This window comes from Ovis canadensis, chromosome 2 (genome assembly GCF_042477335.2).
Source record: "Ovis canadensis isolate MfBH-ARS-UI-01 breed Bighorn chromosome 2, ARS-UI_OviCan_v2, whole genome shotgun sequence".
Classification (NCBI taxonomy): domain Eukaryota; kingdom Metazoa; phylum Chordata; class Mammalia; order Artiodactyla; family Bovidae; genus Ovis; species Ovis canadensis.
The window spans coordinates 75,479,665-75,503,145 of record NC_091246.1 but is presented as its reverse complement, the minus strand read 5'-3'; the positions used below and the strand labels follow the sequence as shown (position 1 = coordinate 75,503,145).

At 40.4% G+C, this 23,481-nt stretch overlaps 1 protein-coding gene across 2 annotated transcripts in view; it reads right to left on the bottom strand.

Annotated features, from left to right (window-relative positions):
* Positions 1-23,481, bottom strand: part of KDM4C (lysine demethylase 4C) — a 404,611-nt gene that overhangs the window by 68,792 nt on the left and 312,338 nt on the right. For both annotated transcript variants that reach the window (XM_069574114.1, XM_069574115.1), the window contains one exon: positions 49-234. In XM_069574114.1, coding sequence (XP_069430215.1) covers positions 49-234 — 186 coding nt within the window. The remainder of the gene's footprint in view (positions 1-48; positions 235-23,481) is intronic.

The following is a 23,481-nucleotide window of genomic DNA, read 5'->3' as shown; positions in this document are numbered from 1 at the left end:
GGGATTCACATGCAGTCTTGGCATCAGCAAAGGGACAGCAGGCCTTACCACGTGTGGGTTGACCTTATGTCGGAAGCACGTGATGTTCACCACATATGGCCAATCATCAGGCTCCATCAGCACCCCAGCAGCATGAGCACACGTGACGTGGAAGGAGGCTGGGCAACGCCCGTAGGAACACTGAATGCAGGCTCCAGAGACCTTCTTAACCCGGTGTCTGCAGAACATGCACTTCTGGAGGATTAAAACAAAGAAGACTGTCAATTCAAACTCTGTTAACTCAGCGAATGCCCACATTCACAGCGTAACAACTTTTAGAGAGGAAGAACACTGATGATATCAGCAAGGCCTGATCTCCAGGGGCCCTAGTGGTGAGACTGACTATGGCAATACAAGCCACATACCCTCAAGGAAACATGCCAGTACGGCCACATCTCACAAGACATGTGCTGGAACACTCCTTGCGGTTAGGAAAGCCAAGCCCTTCTGCACATGCTTCTCCATGCACAGAACTGAGGGAGAGGCCCCCTGGTTGCTCCTGTAAGTCATCCATGAACACTGAAGCTATTTCTCTTTTACCGCCTGCATGGCGGGCTTTTCTGTACATCAGACAGGCACATGTTCTCCTAGATTAGATGAGGTCTTCAAAAATACCCAAATAGCACACAGATGGGCTAAGGTTTCTATCTACAAGGAAATGTAAAATGTTAAACGGGCCACTGTGGAAACTACGGCTCAAGTGTTTAATAATCCAAATCTGAACCCTTCATGACTGAAACAAAAATATGCTTCCCAAAGTGAGAAAATTGGAAATCACCCCAAAGGGCATAATTTTGTTGAATATCTACGGCTGACTATGCCTGGGAAAGAAAGAATGGAAATAAAAACAGCAATAATAATTACCACAATCTGAAAATTAAATTGCATACAATTAGCCCTAAACGTTATCAGTACATTTGTTATGAGAGATGGAAAAAAAAATCCAACAGCTTTACTAAATACAAGATTTGTGAACTAATACTTGATGATTAGGAAAAAAGAGTTGTAGGACAATGTAGGATCAGGTTCAGAAAGCAAAAGAAACAGAATGATCAAAAAGCTCAAATTCTCTTTTCTAAGGATAATGTCTGCAAGCTGACCAATTGTTGGTGAAAATGCTTTTTATAGGCACCTTTTCCTTCCTGAGACAAAAAAAGATACTTGCACTCAATGCCCTTAGAGGACCGTAACATTTTATCACCAACTTGCATGAAACAGTATGCGCTAAACTTCTAACTCTTCTTTGCCCTCACATCTGATCAGCATCTTCAGTCTTACAGACTCTGCACCTTAAGCTTATTCTGCTTTCACTCTACTCATCTACACCAGCTGCCACGATCTTGGTCCATGGTGTCTTGCCCAGTGTAATAATGGCCTCCAACTGGATCTCTTCTTTTATTTCATGTCATTTTGATTCATATTCCCAAATAACTAAAATAAGACCCATTATAATATGAATAAAAGCATTATTTAACATCTTGATATCTCTGTGGCAAATTCTTGGTATTAGGTTCAGTATATTCCTGGTAATTCTTGGTATTCTGGTATCTTTTTTCTCAACTCCAACCATTCAAAATATGATGACAGGTAAAGCAGCAAGACCTCATATCAGAAACCCCAGGCATAATCAGATAATCTTTTAAGAGCCTAATCATACCACAGTGAGGTCAGTGTTTGAATAAATTCAGATATTGACAGATGTATGAAAGGAGAAATCGTTTCCTATTTTACTAATTAAACAGAATCAAGAATAAGGAAGAGTATTATGACTTAGCTAATTAATGAATTGATAACTCCAAGCTTCTCAGCCTCTCCTAAAATTAACCTCCTCAATAAACAGCAACTCCAGAAAGAAGGAAGGAGACAGACAGTATACATTTAAGCTCAGTATACATTTAACTCAATCCTTGGAATTTTGTAAGGGAAATGCCTCCTTTCCCAGGAAGACCGGATGGGGTGATTTCTAAGGATACATCCATAATCCTTAGAAAGTCATCCCAACTGCAGGCTATTGTAATACCATGCTTTAGAAGATGTTTATTTCCTGGAGTTGGGAAAATTGACCTAAACATTAACAAAGTTCTTGCAGAGACAGAGAATTCTGCAAAACTTGGTAGAGGAGCCATTTTGTATGCTGTAGTACAGTCGACATAGCACTTCCGAACCCCTGTTTCACTTTTGTTGTTGTTCAGTCGTTCAGTGGTGTCCAACTCTTTGCGACCCAATGGACTGCAGCACTCCAGGCTTCCCTGTCCTTCACCATCTCCCAGAGCTTGCTCAAACTCATGTCCATTGAGTTGGTGATGCCATCCAACCATCTGGTCCTCTGTTGTCCCCTTCACCTCCTGTCCTCAATCTTTCCCAGCATCAGGGCCTTTTCTAATGAGTCCGTTCTTTGCATCAGGTGGCCAAAGTACTGGAGCTTCAGCTTCAGCATCAGTCCTTCCAATGAATATTCAGGACTGATTTCCTTTAGGATGGACTGGTTTGATCTCCTTGCAGTCCAAGGGACTCTCAAGAGTCCTCTCCAACATCACAGTTTCGCTTGCTTGCTACTAAACCAACTGTGTTTCACCCTGCCTGGAGCATCTGTGGCAATTTGACACCTACACTGATGGGCTATGGGATTTAACTCAATAGGGTAAAGATAAGGACACACAACACTTCCTAGAATGTTGCAAAGTAGAATAAAATTAAGTACTATGAAAGAAGTAGAAATAAAATGCTATATGGAACTAGAATGACCAGAGCAACGAGGGTATGCTTGGGGGCAACAGAAGGAAGAAGGCTTTAAAGAAATGCAACACTGACTAGATCAAGATAGCAGATAGCCCCTGCTATAAACTCTCCATTCCCAAACCCTAACTAAATAAAGAGATATGAAAAAGAATGAAACCACAACAGCACTAACTAACAAAAAATGGAGCACTTAATTTCAGGGACAAGAGCCTCAGTAAAAACTATTCCTAGGTATCTCTGTGGAGGCAGTTCTGGCAAGGCCAATGCCAAGAGTAAAAGCAAATAATTAAAATAATTAAAATTTATTAAAAATTTAAATAATTAAAATCTTTCCCAATGTGTTAAAAAAAAAAAAAAGACAAGTGACCCATTGCCAAGCCAGCTCTATGGTCCACCCTGCCCCCACTCATCACCAGCAGGTGAAGTAAACGATCTGATCTGAACCCGAGTACTGTGAGCTGAGCTATCATTCGCCAGCAGGACAAGTGGATTCTCATTTGGGCTAAGAGAAAAAAGTGCACCCAAGGACGCAACCAGAATACAATCATATACTTTAAAAATCACGAACACTTGAAGGAAAACAATGCCATGAACAAGAAGTGCTATGCTTACAGAAAAGTTGGCCTAAGGAATCAGGTAATGGGAAACAGACGATTAGTTAAAAGAGATGTAGTACATATTTTGATAGATATTCCAAACTATATTCCATCAACTAAAAAACAAAAACAGTAACAAGTCACAGTTCTAAAATTAAAAATATTATTGTTAAAAAAAAAAAACAAGATGTGTCAAGTTCTGGAATGGATCCCAATGAAGACCAAATTAGCAACTGAAAGATGGAGCCCAGAGATTGCACAGAACACAGAAGAAAAGATCAAAAAGGAGGAAAATGAAACACAGAGGCTACGAAGTATGGAAAAGAGACCCAGATGTCCTACTGTCTCTCTAAGAGGCATTCTAGATGAAAAGACAAAGAGAAAATAACAGAAAAAATCGTGACCTGAAGAAAGACCCAACAAGTAGGACTGATTTTTTTAAATAACCTAAACACATCTTAGATTTCCAAATAAAGAGAGAAAATTCCCAAATCTTCCAAAGAATAAAAGAGAAAAATCAGATTACCATCAGATCTCTAGTCTCCAACAGCGAGTGCTAAAAGACAATGAAACAATGTTTTCCAATTTATAGAGGAAAATTAAACTAAGTCTACATCCAGCCTAATTTTCTTTCAAACATTAGGGCAAACAGATTTTTTTCCCCACAGTCAAGGATCAGAAGTATGCAAGAAGAACTAAAGATTAACCAAGAGGCTAAATATGTGGATAAATCTAAATGAATATGGACTTTATAAATAATAATAGTAATGTCCTCTGGGTTTGAAATACAAAGAGAATTTGAATAGATGACAATTTGCATGTATGGCAAAAGAGGTAAAAATGAAGTTAAATAAACATTAAATGTTCTAATGTTCTTGAATTGACTGGGAAAAGATTAAAAGCGCCAAAAGTGGAAAAAAAAAAAAACAGAATAAGGAAAAATAATAAATTCAAACAAAGACATGAAAAGAAAGAAACAGAAACACAGAATGGGTGGAAGCAAAGGAAAAAAACACACTGGAAATTCGCAGAACTAAACCCAATCATTCAGTATGTTAAGTGTAAACAGACTAATTTTTATCCTATAGACTAGGGTAGTGAACTTTTTCTTAAAGTGCCAGATAAATATTTTAGGCTTGTGTGCCAGACAGTGGCAGCTGCAACTACTCAACTCGGCACTGTGTACTTGAACTGAACAATATGGGGATCAGGGACACCCCCAACCTCTGCACAGTCAAAAATCAAGTAACTTTCGACTCACCCAAAACTGAACTAATAATAACTTACTGAAGCCTTAGTGATAACATAAATAGTTGATTAACACCTATCTGGTATGTTATATGTTTATATATTCTTAAAATAAACTAGAGGAAACATTATTAAAATACTCATAAAGAAGACAAAATACATTTACAGTACTGTACTCTATCCATATTTAAGATTATGTCATCTGTTAATAAGATAAATTGTTTGTTAGTACCTACACCAAATTGTCTCCTATGATATGAAACACTGTAGATGTTAATCGTATCACTAACACTAGGCATCAAAAATTAAAAGACAATGTTTTAAAAATTCATATTTATTTACAAGTATAATGATTCACGCGTTAATAATGAAGAAGCAGTAATATCATTGCTTTATGACACCCTAGTGTAATGCATGGGGTTTGTGTTTGGTCTGTTTGTGTAACATATGAAAAATGTTGACTTTTTATAATAGATTTCTGTATATTTAATGGTAGTAAATGATAAAATAGACTAGTATCTACTAGTATCTGTGATCGTTTATGCATTCACGACATACCTAACATTTCCTTAATTTTTTCCCATATTTCTAAACTATGTGGTTCATCTGCAAATTTTTTCAAATTGATGCAAATCTCCAAAAATTTTTACAATACCTGTACTGGAAAAAAATCCACAGATACATGGACTACGCAGTTCAAACCCATGTTGTTCAAGGGTCAGCTGTAGTGTAAAAGCAGCCACAGATAATCCACAAATGATGGGCACGGTCATGTTGTGGTTCATGGGGTCACGAAGAGTAGGACACGACTGAGCAACTGAACTGAACTGAACTGATGGGCATGGTCGTGTTCCAATAAAATTTTATTTACAACAAGCACAGGCCCTAGTGTCTGACCCTGCAATAGGCCACAGGCACATATTTGAAGTGAGCTGTGAAATGATAGAATTATTATTTGATTACCTGGTAGCTCAGATGGTAAAGCGTCTTCCCGCAATGCGGGAGACCCGGGTTTGATCCCCGGGTCGGGAAGATCCCCTGGAGAAGGAAATGACAACCCACTCCAGTATTCTTCCCTAGAAAATCCCATGGATGGAGGAGCCTGGTGGGCTACAGTTCATGGGATTGCAGAGAGTCGGACACGGCTGAGCAACTTCATGGATTCTAACAGCAAGGTGGATAAAGAACAGACTGGTGGAGAAAGATACTCTTATGAAACCACAGGATGATAAGGACTTGGACTAGGCAAGTGGCTATTAAAAGGAAGCTAAATGTTAAGTGTTTTTTACTCTTATCCTTTGTTGACAGAGATTCTATATCCTCCTTTAAATACAGCTACTCACACAAGGCCAGGGCTGGACACTGTCTGCTGTGGGAAAGAACCTCTCTATCATCTGCTTATGTCTTGAAATAGAAGAAGGTTGAGGTGACACCAATTTCTAGAGGGATGGGGATTGAAGAGAACTTGTGAACAGTAAGATTGCTGGGCACTTAAAAGCACAGAAGGTTTGGAAAGACAGGGCCATTCTTCCTGCAGTTCCTCTTTGAGGTGGCAGTGACCCACTGGGAAAGGAATGAGGAACCAATTTCTGGAAAACAATTAATAAGAGGTTTGAGAAATTCAATGACGCAGCCTAGAGGGCCATCACTTGGGGTGCTCCTGAACAAGCAGAGGAGGTGCTGATGTCCAAGGGAGACCAACACAGCATAGCAGAAAAGTGCTGACACAGAGGACCCTACAGAGTGACAACGATAAGGTGTCATCCGCCTTTACGGTTTTCTAGAAAGGATGCCTGGGGCATAAGAGCTGCTCAATGTTTGTTGAAATCAACTAAATCTCAGCAAGTACATTTTGATCAAGTTATAAACTTGCTCACCTGTTTCCTCATCAGCGAAAAAGGATTCTACACATAACTATGCCACCAGAGATATCAGAGGACTTCAGAATCACTGAGAGGCCTGCCTAAAACATAGATCATGGGCCCCACCCTCAGAGTGTCAGTGTGTCTGGGCTGGGGCTATTGAATCTGCATTTCTGACAAGTTGCCACTGATAATGATGCTGCTGACCCAGGGATCACACACTGGGCTGGAGGGTTAAAGGGTTAAGGGGTGCCGATTATTCTGAGAGCCTTTAGTATAAGGAAATTCAGGAGGTACAATATTTTTCCATCTATTCTGCTGTGTCAAGGGCTGAGAGAATCCTCAGGCGAGTATGATTTATAGAGCACTGTACTTTTCTTGGGGGACAGGATTTCCATACTTATTCCAATGGCATAGGCTATTAAGGCTCCTAATGGGTTGAGGAATTAATGAAGTATCCGGCAATGAGGCTTTGTGTATCATTAGATTCTTAGCGTGCACAGCCTGGCAAAGGGCATCAAAAAATGATGAGCTGTGAAGGAGTCAGAGGTTCAAATCACATCCTCTTCCCTTTTCTTTCTTAATCTGATTTGTAATATCATTTCATTGTTGTTTTGTCAACTTTGCGATCATTTTGCTTCCATAAATAAGCCTCCAAAAGAGGCACAAGTACTTCTAATTAGTATTTCCTAATCAGGCAAGTATCAAGCTGATATTACCTAATTTCTTTTTTCTTTTGCTTTCCAAAGATACTTTTGCCAGGTAACTCCATGGCAAGCTAACATTTCCAGTTCCAACAGGGAATCAAGTTGGACTCAATGGATATCACTATTGTTGCAGGCAAGTCAGAGGACTGAGGTTGAAACTTTGATTGTACTCCACATCCTTACATATATATTTTAAAACAGAAACTTCCTTTTCTTTTTATTCTACCTGTAAAATGTATGCTCTGCTCATTAGTACTCATTAAGTCAATCACTCATGCACCAATAATGGCCAGCACTGGGGGAACACTGCATAATGAAGCCTAAAGATCTACGGCAAGGAGCTTGCAATCCAGGGAAGGAGACAGACAAGCAAACAACTCAAGCAGAAGGAAAAGCAGAATGTAAGAACTGTCATATGAAAGCAAGATTCAGAAGGGGCAGAGAGAGGAGTAGATTGTTACTGAGAGAAATCAGTTTACCCAGAGAACTAAAGAGTGGTTGGGGAAGGAAGGAGTAGGGAAGGTTGAAAACCGAGGTCTCCACGGTGAACTCACACTGCAGGCGTGGGCTGCTATAGTGAGGGGCAGCAATTCACATGCAGTCTCATGCCACTTGGGCCAGACAGAACTGTTCTGCTTTCAGCAGTCTAAGGATGGTATTAATACAACCGGCAGACACCATGAATTGATACAGTAAAACTCAATTCTGAATACTCGTGCATCAGCTCATAACATGGCGACTATTCTGCCTCTCCACACCCCCATCAAGAAAAGTTATTTCTACTCTTCAAGTTTAGAACATTAAAATAAATGGCTCACAATTTATCAAGTGTGTTGAATTAAATCCCTATTTATGATATGTTTCAGAAGCCATTTATCTTATTACTTTTAGTTTTTGAGATTCACCCCACAAAAAGTGAGATGCTAAGAAAAAGGCAAGAGCAGGCAGGAGAGGAATGGACAGAGGGTGAGTTCAGCCAGGCCAAGAGATGGAGCTAGAAAAGCAGGCAGAGGTGGCGGGGATCAGACAGAGGCTGCACTCACTGAAAATAAGCAAGGGAGGCATTGTTGGCCCCAGGAAACATTAAATAAGAATCACAAAAGGATTCTATAACTGAAAAGGCCACAGCAGTTCAGATACAAACTGACAAATTAACAGATGACTCTTGAGAAGTATCATGTCAACAGCCCAGTCACACTTCTTTTAAAAAAAATTCTGGATCAGCAGAAACACCAAAGATCACGCAACAGGAATCTTTCGGAAGCATCTTTTAATTGCAGTCCTAGAACACTGACTGCACATAGTAGGTGCTCAATAAAGATCCACTGATTAAATGAAGGATTGTGTCCTTATTATACTGTAGTTGCTGTTGTTCAGTCACTCAGTCATGTCCAACTCTTTGTGACCCATGGACTGCAGCACACCAGGCCTCCCTGTCCCTCACCATCTCCCAGAGTTTGCCCAAGTTCACATTCACTGCACTGGTGATGCCATCCAGCCATCTCATCCTCTGACATCCTCTTCTGTTTCTGTTCTCAATCTTTCCCAGCATCAGGGACTTTTCCAATGAGCCGTCTGTTCGTATCAGATGACCAAAATATTGGAACTTCAGCTTCAGCATCAGTCCTTCCAGTGAATATTCAGGGCTCAACTCCCTTAAGATTGACTGGTTTGATCTCCTTGCTGTCCAAGGGACTCTCAGGAGTCTTCTGCAGCGCCACAGTTTGAAGGCATCAATTCTTTGGCGTTCTGCCTTCTTTATGGTCCAGTTCTCTCCAGTTCTCACAAACACACGTGACCAGTGAGAAGATCGTAGCCTTGACTACATGGACCTCTGGTGGCAGCGTAACCTCTGCTTTTCAGCACACTGAGTTTGCCATCACTTTCTTGCCAAGAAGGATCCACCTTCTAATTTCATGTCTGCTGTCATCATCCGCAGTGATTTTAGAGCCCAAGTGAAAGAAATCTGTCACCACTTCTGTCACTTTCCCCTTCTATGTGTCATGCCGTGATGGGGCCAGATGCCATGATCTTAGTTTTTTTTACTACTTGGCCTTAAGCTCTCCTCCCTCACCCTCATCAAGAGGTTCTTTAGCTGATCTTTGCTTTCTGCAATTAGAGTGGTATCACCCACATATCTGAGGATGTTGATGTTTTCCCGCCTATCTTGATTCCAGCTTGTAACTCATCTAGCCCGGCATTTCTCATGATGTGCTCAGTATATAGGTTAAACAAATAGACAGCCCTGTCATACTTCCTCATATATAACATGCCAATTCATTCTTTTAGCTATCTCAATATCTACTAAATGTCTTTTATATAAAAAGCATTTTGAAAAATGCAAAAGGAGGTACATAAATGAAAAAAATGTGCTCTGAGTATTCAAGAAGCTTAATTTGGCATACAAAAAGAGCTGTGATAGAGTTCAATTCAGTTGCTCAGTCGTGTCCAACTCTTTGCGACCCCGTGGACCACAGCATGCCAGGCCTCCCTGTCCATCACCAACTCCTGGAGTTTACTCAAACTCATGTCCATTGAGTCAGTGATGCCATCCAGCCATCTCATCCTCTGTCATCCCCTTTTCCTCCTGGCCCTAATCCCTCCCAGCATCAGAGTCTTTTCCAATGAGTCAACTCTTCACATGAGGTGGCCAAAGTACTGGAGTTTCAGCTTTAGCATCATTCCTTCCAAAGAACATCCAGGGCTAATCTCCTTTAGAATGGACTGGTTGGATGTCCTTACAGTCCAAGGGACTCTCAAGAGTTTTCTCCAGCACCACAGTTCAAAAGCATCAGTTCTTTGGTGCTCAGCTTTCTTTACAATCCAACTCTCACATCCATACATGACCACTGGAAAAACCATAGCCTTAACTAGACGGACCTTTGATGACAAAGTAATGTCTCTGCTTTTGAATATGCTGTTTTTCTAGGTTGGTCATAATGTTTCTTCCAAGGAGTAAGTGTCTTTTAATTTCATGGCTGCAGTCACCATCTGCAGTGATTTTGGAGCCCCCTCAAAATAAAGTCAGCCGCTGTTTCCCCATCTATCTACCATGAAGTGATGGGACCAGATGCCATGATCTTCGTTTTCTGAATGTTGAACTTATTTAAGCCAACTTTTTCACTCACCTCTTTCACTCTCATCACGCTCTTTAGTTCTTCTTTAGTTCTTCTCTCTTTACTGACAGAGTTATAGAACAAATTTATGGTTGCCAAAGGGAAGGATGGGGGAAAGGATAGTGAGTGCGTTTGGGATGGACATGAACACACTGCTATATTTAAAATGGATAACCAACAAGGACCTACTGTACAGCATAGGGAGCTCTATTCAGTGTTAAGTGACATCTTGTATGGAAGGGAAGTGTGGGGGGAGAATGGATACATGTATATGTATGACTGAGTCCCTTCACTGTTCACCTGAAATATTATAGCATTGTTCATTGGCTATATCCTAATACAAAATTCAAAGTTTTTTAAAAAGAACTAGCCAAAAGTATTGCCATGGTCATCAAAATAAGCAAGATGAAGGAGCCTGGAAGGAGACATGGCTGGACTAGCAGAACAAAGGTGAGGCCAGCATGTGCGCCTGAGCAGTTAGCTGCCTGCACCCCTGCCCCTCACAACACTCTCTTACTAAGAACAAGGCGTAATGGAGGAGGGACTTCACAGCCGCAGAGGCGTACACACACATAGGACAAGGGAGGTGGCGTGATTCTACTTGGATGGCTCATGCCAGGTGGCAGGAGGCTCACACAGGTGACCTGTGCACCACTCTCAACCGATGGCGACAAGTCACCAAGTCCAGGCACCACTGGATCAGTTCCTCAGGTTGGCTCCTGGAAACTTGTAACAAAGTACAAAGTGGGTTTCTCCCAAGTGAGAAGTTCCCTATAATTAATTTCAGAGGCTCAGTGCAATGCTTCTGCAGTAGATCAGATGCTGTCTTGGAGGTGTGGAGGACGTGCTGCATGCTGGCTGAGCCTGCAGTGGCAGCGGGGACATGGGGTTCCCCACATGGCTCTGAGAAACTGTCCAGTGGGTTTCAGAGAACTGGAGAAGTCAGCAAGAGCAGGTGGACTTTGAGCTTGCCTTGAAAGACCAACAGGTTTCAGCCAGTCCACATGCAATGGGATGGAGAAGAGGGGAGGATGTTCTAGACAAACGTCACAAAGCTAAGAAGTGGCGAGAATATGAAGCAAAACTGAGTTGAGAAGTGTGAGCACAGCTAAAGGATGACGACTGGAAAGGCACAATCTCAGAGGGTCTTGGACGGTACCCTGACATAAACTGCACTGTTACTTGCCAAGGTGAGAGAATGATTGTGGCTTAGTAGTGGAAGCTACTTTTTAGATGGAAAATAGGACGACTACTATTTTTTACAGTTCTCTGTGTGGCTTTAGCAACCAAGCAAGTCTCCAGACCAGCCCACCCAGGAAGTCTCAACAACCCTGGGCATTAAGAATGCCTGTTGCCCAGGCATGACTCTTCATCCATCTTTCGCTCGTTGGGGGTTGGACAAATCATACTCGTCTTGTTATCAAGGGCACCTGGCATGCATACAGACTAAATCTGGGGAGTGCCTTGACCAAACACCACACTCTCCTGTCTTCCCTATGTGGGCAGTATTTCACAGTAATTAGAAGCACACACCAGGAAGTCAGACAGACCTGGTTTTGAATCTAGCTCAGCATAGGCACAAGGGCCAGTCACAAGAACGACAAAAATAACGGCCTGAACAAACTGAAGTGGAGGGATGAGAAGTCATGTCCCTGAAGGTCTCCTGACCTTTTCCCCAACATCCCTGCAGCAGAAAACAGAGCTTCCCCTCTGCACTTACTACCTGGTGGTGTAGAAAAGCCAGACCTATAAGCAGCATTGCAAGTAAATTAAATATTAAAGGTAACATCACAATCTCATGTTGAAAGAGGCACTTCACTGATAGCATAAAGCAGCATTTGCTGAATCACAGAATAGGTAATGTTATCTATGCTGAGAAAAATCAATCACTTATCATTTCTACTTCTCTAACAGTCTGTTTGAGCTCCATACTTCAAGTTTATTTCAGATTTAAAGGGCATAGAGGGCATACAATTATAGCATATAAAGAGCTTTAGAACAAATCTTATGCTGAGTACTTATTGTCACTAAACATCTTTCAGCTGACGGGACGGGAAAGCAAGCCTCCTAAACCACAAAATCAACATTGTGTAAGTGCTTTCGTATTTGCATTTCTATTTATTTTCATGTTAATATGAAAGAGCACCTGTTTCCTAGAGGAAATTTCATTATTTGAAATTATTGTTTTAAGGAGATCAGACAGAAATTCTTACTCTCCTTGAATAAAGCATTTAATTGAACTCAAAATTACTGAATTATATTCTTTAAAAAAAGGCACTGCTGTTTGTGGTACAACAGGGTCCTGCTTAGTCACTGATGTGTCCTCTTCACCCTATAAAAATCTACACAAATTTGTGAGGTTGCCTGTGACTTAGGGGAATCTTTATAGATCACCCTGAATTAACGTTCGAAATGGTAATAAATTAATCATTTACTTCTCCGTGTTAAATCTAAAAAGAAATACAAATTTCCTGTTTGATACAATTTAGGAAGGCTGGTTTTTACAAGCTTCCTGCTGTTGCAAGGACAGACTAAAAAAAACCTTTATTTATTATGAATATCAGATATGACTTGCTACTGGCATTATCAAATCAAGGACTAGGACATATTTTCTATTTATTTCTGGCCCTAAGCCTGAAGGCCTAAAGATAGCTGACAGGAAAAAAAAATAAAATAAATAAATAAATAAAAGACAAAGACTAATTATCCCTAGCAATATTTGTTTTGAGACAGTGCAAACATTCAACACTATGAAAGGTTGCAGGGTTGTTTTGTTCAAGGTTTTTGTGAGAGAGCTGTGTGTATGTGTCTGAAATGCCTGTTTTCTATGTATCTACTGAAATTGTGTTCATTGGTGAGGTCGGATAGGAAACAGTAAAGCCATCCTCCATTCACTAATCTGCAATGAAGGAACTGGGTCCCACAAGCCATGTTTCAACTGCCTCTCTCATCTGACTTCCCACAGGCACTTTTTAACAGTTTAAATGAACATTTATTTATAGTCCTGCTGAATATACTTATCTTGGTGAATGGTACTTATTTCAACGGTTGGGAAAAAGGAAAAATAAAGAGATCTCATGATTTTTCTTTGATCACTACACAAGACGAGACGCTGGGGTATGCTTTCTGCCCTGAACACCAGAAGCTGCCCCGACGCCCCTGAATACATCTGACCCTTGTTAGGAACTGTCACCCAAGAACTGTTCTGTCTGTGCCCTGCCCCAACCTCTTTGCCTCTAGTCTTTCAATTATAGCAGCAGCAGACCACAGTGAGAAAATTTACGCTTAAGTTAAAATACCCCGGAACCATGTCTCCAAATAAAACTGAGGAAGGAAGTGGTGATGAAAAGCTATTAGGTCAAGGTGGAGTAGACGTGTCACGGGTGGACTTTCTGAGAAAGACCCTCTCCCTCTCTGGTGCGGAAAACTGCAGCTCTGAAAAGAGCCAGGTCAGGGGACAGCCCTCTGTGTGAACACTGTCCCTCCCAAGCCCATCTCTTCTGCTTCTGGATGAGAAATTGCCTCGCAGTGATTAGACAAATGTGGGATTTCAATCTCAAGTGGTCAGTTGAAGGAATAATGGACAAAAGGCAGTAAAACAGGCTCTGGTCAAAGGTTTAGGACTGAATCCTAACCTTGCACCCACTGTGGCCTTGTGCTGATTTACTAATCAGGATATTGCTTCTGGTTATTTAGATAGACTTCCTCTAAAGTGTCAGTCGCAGTCATGTCTGACCTTTGAGATCCCATGGTCTGTAGCCCACCAGGCTCCTCTACCTGTGAAATTCTTCAGGAAAGAATATTGGAGTGGGTAGCCATTCCTTTCTCCAGGAGATCCTCCTGACTCAGGGATCAAACCCAGGTCTCCTGCATTATAAGTGGATTCTTCACTGTCTGAGCCACGAGGGAAGCCCAGACTTCCTCTGAGGACTAGTATATGGTCAATATCTTTTTCAGTAACCTATTTGTGGGTAATCTCTTCAAGCTTAGCTGTTTTACTGCTCGAGTAAAGGGGACAATAACCACTCCTCATGAAGCCATTCTCAGGGTTCAAAGGAATAACATTTACAAAAGATCTCTCAGTCCCCAGGACATAGTAAGAGCTAAGCAAGGCTACTCCATCTGTTCCCAAACCTTACTACTCTTGAACCCCAGCCCAAAGCTTCACAGTCTAAAGACAACTGAGCCTCTTCCTTCACCCAGATAGCAGGGACCACAAGGCATTAAGTTCCTCAACTGCCCGGTCCGCCCCTTCATCTTAAATTTCAAAATACCAATGCTCACAATCGTTTCGACACTAAATAACTACAGATCAGCCGCATATTATTATTTAATGCACTGATTAAAAAAATCAATTATCATATTACAAACTAACTTTGAAATATTTTAATGTGTACTTCAATATATTGTTTACTCTGAAATCCTATGTATTTTTAATATTTTAAAACATTTTTCTGAAGAAATATCCACAATCTTTACCAAAACCTGCCGAAAAAGCCCTTAACCCAGAACAATTAAAAACCAAGATCATCATGAATGAGCACAGTGATTATAATCACCACATATTTCAGTGAATAAGCAAAAATGGAGAACATTATAATTATTGGAATCCTACGTTTTTCTTTTTGTTATTGTTGTTTTACTGTTTTTACAGTAATAAAAAATAATAAAAGGAAAAAGAGTTCAACTTTTTGTCTCCTAACATTTCAAAATCAGAACTGGCAGATTTGCTCCCACAGTGAACCAAAGACGCTGTGACACTGTGTGCGACCTTCAGTTTCCCTGTCTTTGCAAGTAACCATGAATGGGTCATAAAAAGGGACACAGCTGCAACAGAGGAATAAAGTAATTCTACTCATGCAGACCGTCTTCATGAAAACAGCAATACCTTCTCTACATTATCTACAATGGTTTTGTCATGAAAAACTGGCCAAACAACTGCAAACAGGTATTAGACTGGCCCAGCAATTAACTCTTCAACCAAAGTGTGGGAACATTAACTTGAACGTTAACCTGAATGCACCCTGAAAAGTACATTGCAATTCAAAATAAACATTTTTCAGATGTGGGCCACATCTTGCTTATTCTTGGCATAGCTTTTATAGTGAGCTTTTCATTCTCCCTCTATTTCTTAATGGAATTTTCTCAATATTTAAAAATTCCATTTCTGTGAGATCCTTTCAAACAGGACAATGAATTACCAAAGCAGATGTGTGAAAGAATTCTGAGACATTCACTGCTTCTATTAGGGCTCCCTGGCAATCGTAAAACCAAAGCGTGGTCATCTTCTATCTATCACTTTTTTAAGAGATGAGGATAAACCAGTTCATCCTGAAATTCATACCTCCATTTCCTTCCTTGTATGAAAAGAGAGCTCCTCCACTGCTCCATGCAACAAGATCCCATCAAGCTTCAGGGAGTAAGATAAACCGCTTTTGTCTAATGGTATATACACATAAATTACAGTGCTACAGTTCTGAGTCCAAAGTGGTGCTTTCCAAAGGTAAATTATTTTAAAAAAAAATTTTATTCTTTAGAATCCCCTTCAAATGACTCTGGTCAAATTAATGCAAAATGAGGAAGCACAAAGAATAGTTCAAGGCCTCTAGTTTTCTTCTACTAAAGGTAAGATTTGGGGCTTGTTTCAGGCTCACACCCGTCCTGCTCCCTGTGAGAGGAGAGGCACTAAGGGAGACTGCAGTCTGAGCTCCAGTTCCCCCACTAGGAGACGGGATACCTAGGTGAGTTCCCACCTGCCTTTGAGCCTGTTCCTACAGTTGTTTCACAGGATTATCTTGGGAATTAACGGGGTAATGGATACAAAAGCGCTTTCTGAACACAAAAGGCTTCGTAACATGGCCATTGTTACTATTCCCTTTAAAAGAGGAGGGGTGGGGGGAAGAAAAAAGAAATAGTAGAATGTGACAATGGATCAGTTCCTTTCCAGGTTCCCTCAGCAAAAGGCACAAAAGCTTGAATGTGTGATGCAAACAGGCAGAAAGGCAGATCGCACCAGTGATCAGGGGATTACACCACTGAGGAACAAAAAGAGTGATTTTTAAACAAATCGCCACAGAAGATGTAGCACCATTTGCTGAGCCTCTGGCTCAACCCTATGTCAGGACAAATATCAACAACTCTTCTCAAACCAGTCTTCACCAAGCTCTCTGTTCAGCCTCTCACAGCACCACATGACTGTATTTTCCTGCCAGTGCCGTCCCAGTTGTGAAACAACATGTTGATTCTTCAATCCTGGCTTCCCATTTCAATGGTAAGTGTGATGACCACAGCTTAACTCTTTATCACCAGAAGGTGCTTTTCAGATTTATGGGGTTGGGGGTGGGGGGCACAGAATCATCTTACAAGATCGAGGGTTTTCATCCAGGACTTGAAGTATTTTCTTCATTGTTTTTCCTGCAACAGCCATGTTTAGTCAACAGTTTTTTAAATCATGTATCTATTCAGTAGTCATCAAAATATAAAAAACTAGACACCTAGACTCACAGACTCTTCTTCAAATACAGGGAGCATATATTTCTTCTTGAGGGAAAACTTTTTTTAAAAATGATCTTACATTTTTTAGGAAAACAAACACAACTCAACAACATCTGCATCAGAGGAGTAGGAAATTCATTCTATTCTATTACTAGTCCTCCCTATTCCGCTTAAGTGAATTCTGACCTCTACTTTGGACTTACATTGGGTTAAAACCATCCCTATGAAATTGACAAACTGCATGTTTCCATTGAAAACTGCCCAAGAACCCACAGGGAAGTCATCTGTTCAGGTTCCCTTGAAATATTCACGAACTCAGCAGAAGATGAGACTAAAAACAGACCCCCAAGCAGTAGAGCTTTCGGTTTTTTCCTCATGTTTTAAGCTCTATGACAGTCTTTTCACAACTCAGCCCACCTGCTCGTAAAAATGCTTCTATGTCCTACCAGAATTATAGCTTCTCTTGCAAACTTTTACCTAATGAATAAGAAGAGGCACAGTTAATTCTTCCCCTTGCAAGTCAAGTGTAGTTATCAGGAGCCATATAAAATCATGATGCTGGGTTAATATCATGGTGTGTGCCTATTTTTTTGGAAGTGACAGTAGGGCACACTGGATATGAATCACAGGAAACAGGAACCCTTTACCACTAAGTCAAAGAAGAATATGCTTAGGAACTTATATCTGTTGGCGGAAAGTGGACACACCACACATCTCAAAGTCAAGTGAAAATGGTCCACTGTACTGAACCTCCTGTGGTACGGTTGAAAAGAACACCATAAGAAAGTCCTTTCCAAAGCCATTCTCCATTTGCCCTCACCAGACATTAATGCAAAGAAAGCTTAACTCTTCTGAAAACATTTTAAACCTGATCAAATTAAAAGCAGCACCCGAGGGATTATTTTTTCCTAGCAAGAACCCACAAGCAATTTACTTGACTAGAGGAAAAATGTAAAGAAATCCTTTATCACAAAATAGCTTCTTGAATCTTTCCACCAATAAACCTTCCATCCATCCAAGAATGCCTATCCTTCCTGCTGATAACAGGCTGTGGAGATAAATTTTTTTTTCTATAAAACCCCAAATGATGTTTTCAAATAAAATAAAAATAAAACTACTACATGCCACTGTCAAAAAATGGTCGTAAGAAGAGGTAAATGTCATTTTAAAGGCTGTGTGTTAAAATATTTAGTAGAAAGAATCTACTTGTCAAGTTCCTACAGAAAACTCCAGAGGTTATAAGTACATCTATCAAATTTTCATCTACCTTGGGGCTGACCTACTGGGGAAACCACAGAAAGCCTGGCCTTGTGCTACAAGGGAGCTGGAGATTTAGAGTTCTGGACAATAATGAGGTCACTATCAAGAACAAAGATGGGGCATGACAGAGTTTCTGCAGTGATTACCCAGTGAAGGCGTACTGGTGATGGCAGCTGCATTCTGCTTTAAGCCACGGTTAAAACTAAGGAAATGAACCCATGTGATGGACCAGCAAACTCCCTTATGAGAATTCTGACCTCTCACTCCAAACATAGTAAAGAAGCACCCATCAAATATTAGCAAAAGGAAGACCAAGCCAGCACAACATGGGAAGCATTTTTTTAAGTCTCATTTAAATAGCTTCCATATCCTACCCTTTGGGAATTATATTAGGTAACTTTATTTTAACAAGGAAAATTTGGTTTTAAGGAGCTTATGGGAACATTTAACTTGGACTGGAAAGGTTATTTGCTCAGTGTTAGGCTAAAAGCCAAAATCTACTTTTAGCCAGAGAAGATTTTAATATTATACCTCACAAGAGTATTGTGTCATGTGAGCGGACGGCAGAGATAAGCAATGTAGCAAAGTTATGACTTCCCCCAAAGACTCATTAAAATGTATTATTGAGTAGGAAAAGAGTTTAGAAAATCCAAAAGGAACCCGTCTGTACTATCTCAGAAACTGTAAAAATTCTTTCCAACTTATCACTTCTTTCACTCTACCTCCTCTACAAATACCACTCAGTAAATACTGTGAAGAACTCAATCCTGATGCAAAAGAGGATGAAAAATGCCTTAAAGAGCAACTATGATGCTCTGCATATGATTTTTTCTTTCAATGTGTTACTAAGGAATATATGATGAATTCCAGGGACTATAAAAAATAATAAACTTTGTGAACGGGCCATGATATTTTTTAAGTTATTCAACCCACAAAATAAAGTATGTTAAATTAGAAACATTATTTTGAAGAAAAACAGTAACTTTTTCCCACTTTAATTTTTATAATCTGAAATTTTAACAACTCCAGTATTTTTCTTTTTCCCTTTTATTTTGGTTTTTAACTCATGTCAAATTGTTTTCCCTTCATTAATTCTTGAAAAATTTCTGCTGCTTCTTCTATTAAAATAATAATAACAATGACTTCCTTTAAGTCAAGCAGACGAGCTTTATGTACCTTCTTATGCTTCCTGCAAGAATGTGAAAGCACACTTGCAAAGGCGTTCCAAACTGCTATGGAAACGACATTCTTTTTTCACAATAACAGTCCTCCCAGCTGAGAACTGCTGGCACGCAAACTTCCAATCCAAACTCATTGACAGCTTGTGGAGTGGACAGATGAGGCGTGGAAAATATTTTAAATTAGTTCATTTATCTTGCTGAGACACGGGAAGTGGCAACAAATTTCTCACACAGAAGAAAGGCTAGAGAAAGACAATGCAACCCTAGCAATGTGTAGCAAATTCAGTCCATTAAGTCAAACCCTTCAGAATATTCCATACTGCCTAATAATAGCCACATCTCATATTCTGAGGGACTTTTTTTTCAACAATCAAAAGATCCAGAAGAATGGCTAAAAATCACTGACTGCTTCTGAGTTTTTGATGGAGTCAAATTTTGTTAAGTCCAATAGTTTTTCACCGATCCCAGGTAGATGTGGGGCCAATATTAATTCTGCTTAATGAATCTAGAAAACTGCAATAAAGCACTGAAAGCTCTTAAAGAGGGCTCAAAAGTGGCACACCTTAGGATGAGCTAGGCAAAGGTGATTTAAGAAGACAATGTGAACCGTCCCTGAACGTGAACAGACAGAATGGCCTTGGTTCTAGGTCCCCATTCCATGGCTGAACCCGAGAACTTCTAGCTTCGTGGTTCCCTCCCACCTGAGTCTCTGCCACTGCTCCGCTTCCACAGCTTCAGGAGTCGCTCCAAGAAGGACAGGCCAGGGGCTTCAGGCCTGGAAGTAAAAGCAAGTGGATACAGGTGCCAAACACTGGTCCTGGGATTGGCTGCACCAGCATCACTGGGAATCAGCGGATTGTGTTAAAAATAAGGGCCCATCCTCCCTACAACTGGATCTTTCAATTCATAGGTCTGAAAAAGAGTCCAGAAACCTGTATTTTTCATATACACTCCCAAGCCAGAGAAGGAAATCACTGTAATATTCCCAATCCTTCTGGAACTAGAAGCAAATAATTCTTGAAAATCTATGTGCTCCCCTTCATAATTTTAAGTAGACACAAAAAATTTCTCATTGTAACTTTAAGTTGTGAAAGTTACAATTCTGTGATTTAAACACTGACATTTAGAAATAAAATGCACACCTCTAAATACTATGGTGATTTGATGCCTCCATCAACCATTTTAAAAAATAAAAGAACAGGCTCTTTCTGAACAGATTTTATAGCATTACTTATTCTGTTTAAACTTATATTACCTCTATTCCACTTTCCCCACAGAATTTTATCTGAAGACAAGATACATTTAAGTTCAAAACCCTTTTATTGACCACTCCACCATAATTCTGCAGGGAAAAAAATGCATATTAATTAAAGTTTCATTTTAAAAAATTTCCTATGACAGGCTTTAAGCTTAAAAAATCTGACTGAATAATTACACTTATTTTCAGTTTACAGCTAATTAGAGCTACATATACTACAATGTGGTAATTATAATTACTAAAGTAAAAAAGTAAAATTTTATTGGATATGTAGTTCCTAACCAGGTCTATAAATGAAGTCTTTTTAAGTTAGCTTGTATAAATACAGATAATATCACACACTGCTAGTGATACACTGCCAGTATCATTTTTAATTATACTTTTCTTTTAAAAACTTCACCTTAATAAGTGGATAGGACTGGAGTTTTGTCGCAGCAGTGTTTCTCAGTTCTTATGAACTCTTTCTTAGATAGCATTCATCACTATCAGCTGACTTCCTCTGGGGAGTCCTTCAATTTTGTCAAAAGCAGAGAAAGGGAGCTAGCTACCTGAGTTGCAAATAAGTACTCGTTACCCAGTCATTACGTTCATTCCCTTTATCAGATTTACTAAGACCAGTGTTCTACATCATTCCTCTGTTTAGCATGCCAGAGGTCTCTCAACACAAGCGAAGTACCGTAGTTTAAGATTAGAGACGGATGCAAGCTGAGGAAGAGATGGGCTGTAAGAAGGACCAGAGACTCTGCAGATGTGTAGGTGGCAGGGCCTACAGGTCTATTCTGGAGCAGATCAACTTCAAATTAAAGTGTGAATTATCCCTGTACATGTTCTTAAAAAGGATACATGGGGATGTGGGCACCTGCCAAGTGATCTTGCAGTTCACGATACCAGGGGTCTTCTGGTAACAGCTCACCCTGCAACAGCTTGGTCAGGAGCGAGGGCAAGGCCCAGAGAAGCTTTTATTTCCCCGGGGCCACATGGAAGCTGGCTCAGGAAGGGACCAGAGCTGAGAAGTAGGATGAGTGTCTCTCTCATAACAGCCTATTCCAAAGTACATTCTCCCAACTTCCCCATCTCCTCCAGCCTCACTTCCTCTGAGAAACATAGCACAGATTGTGGATGAAATTGTTCCCATCTGTGACAGAGGCATATTTACTCAACAGAGTGATAACTACTCTGATGCCAGGGCTGCAGCAATCAATGTATGTAAGAGGACAAACAACCAAAAATCCTGTGCGACCTAACTCAGAAATTCACAATTAGGGCTAGTGGAGTTTTGAAATACAGGGAAAAAAAAAATCTACCAGTTTTTAAAACGTTTCTGCTTGTTCTTGGGTTCAAATGTACTAGATGTGAATAATGTTTCTAAATGAAAAGTATTAAAAGAAAGTAAAAGAGAAAAAAAAACCAAGTTCCTCCACTGCACGCTCTATTCACTGCAGGACGGGTTAATGTATAAGCCCGGTGGGGAGTACGTTTTCTATAAATGCTAAAATTATCTCACCATGCAGTCTGAGAGGAAAAACACAGCAGAAAAAAAGTGTTTAAGCCCACACTCCTATGAGCAGAAGAGGAAGTGGGACCATAACCCTAAGGTCTGCCTGTCTGCCTCTAGCAGGAGCTTTCACTACGATGCCATCTTCAGACAAAACTAAATGTCATCCAAGGACCCGGAGCTGCTGGAGGGTCAGCCACCAGGAGTCCACATTTTACAGTGTAAAAGTCGGGTTAAGCATCGGATCGGAAAGAGCCTACCCGCCCCTGCCCCTTTTTGGTTGTTCCCCTTAGTTCTCTCTAAACAACTAGACTTTATTAGAAACAACTTTCAGCACAGCCTCATTGTCTCTTTTGGCACCAGAAAAGGAAAAGGTAAGAAAAATTCAGGAATGGGAATTTTAGAACTGAAAAGATCCTTTATCTTAGAAATGAAGAAACTGAGGCCTGAAGCAGATGAGCCTGGCCAAGGTCACACACCCAGGGCCAAGAAGTCCCCAAAGACAGGGTTCTCTTCACCACACAGCTCAGAGCTCTGCCCTCCACAGCTCCTGCCCTACTGACTTCTCTCTCTTCTCTGACTCTCTTCCTTCCAGCTTCAGGGATCTTGAATATACCACTCCCTTAATCTGCATAACCTCCCCTCACTATCCCTGGCTTCATCTTGGCTACACCTAATCACCTTCAGTTCTTAAATGCCTTCCCTTTGGGATCATCCATTTTTTATTCTCCAAGTTAGGTTAGTCTCCATAAGGACATTCTCAAGGAACTACACCTCTTCTAAGTAGTCATTTTTTAACATATCTCTTCTTAGATCTAAGAGCTGCAAGAATATTGAAACCAACATGTTCTGGTTCATCTTTATACATCCTTATGTATAAGCCCTTATAAGTAACTGCTTGGGACCTGGAAGATGGTAAACACTCATTAAATATTTGAAAATAAATTTAATAAGTATTTACTACATATCAGAAACTGCTCTGAGGGTAATATATATTCTATTCATTATTTACTTAATTTATTCCTCTAAACTCCATGAGATAGGCAATAGTAATATTCCTGTTTTACAGATGTAGAAACTGAGGCACAGGGCAGTTCAGAAACTTCACCAAAATCATACAGCTCATAACGGTGGTGGCCCTCGGGATAACTTATGGTGGTTGCTTTATAAAGGGTCATAGAGACCCGCGTAACAACTTAACATTTGGAACAATTTTTAAAGAACAAACTATGAGCACAGTGGGCCCTGATACAGGACACTGTGAGAGCATTTTCCCAAAGCATATGGTAACAGACTCTGTATTAATCATCTTTCATGCTCCATCGGCAACAATCTCCAAAGCTTCATGAAACGTTTGTTCCTTGTGCGTGCTGCATGCTGGCTGTGACTCTGCTGCAGGCCTTTAATCTGGGCCCCAGGCTAGAGGGGTGCCCCTGCCTGAACCACACCAGTCTCACAGATGGGAACAGAGGAATGGTGGTACCA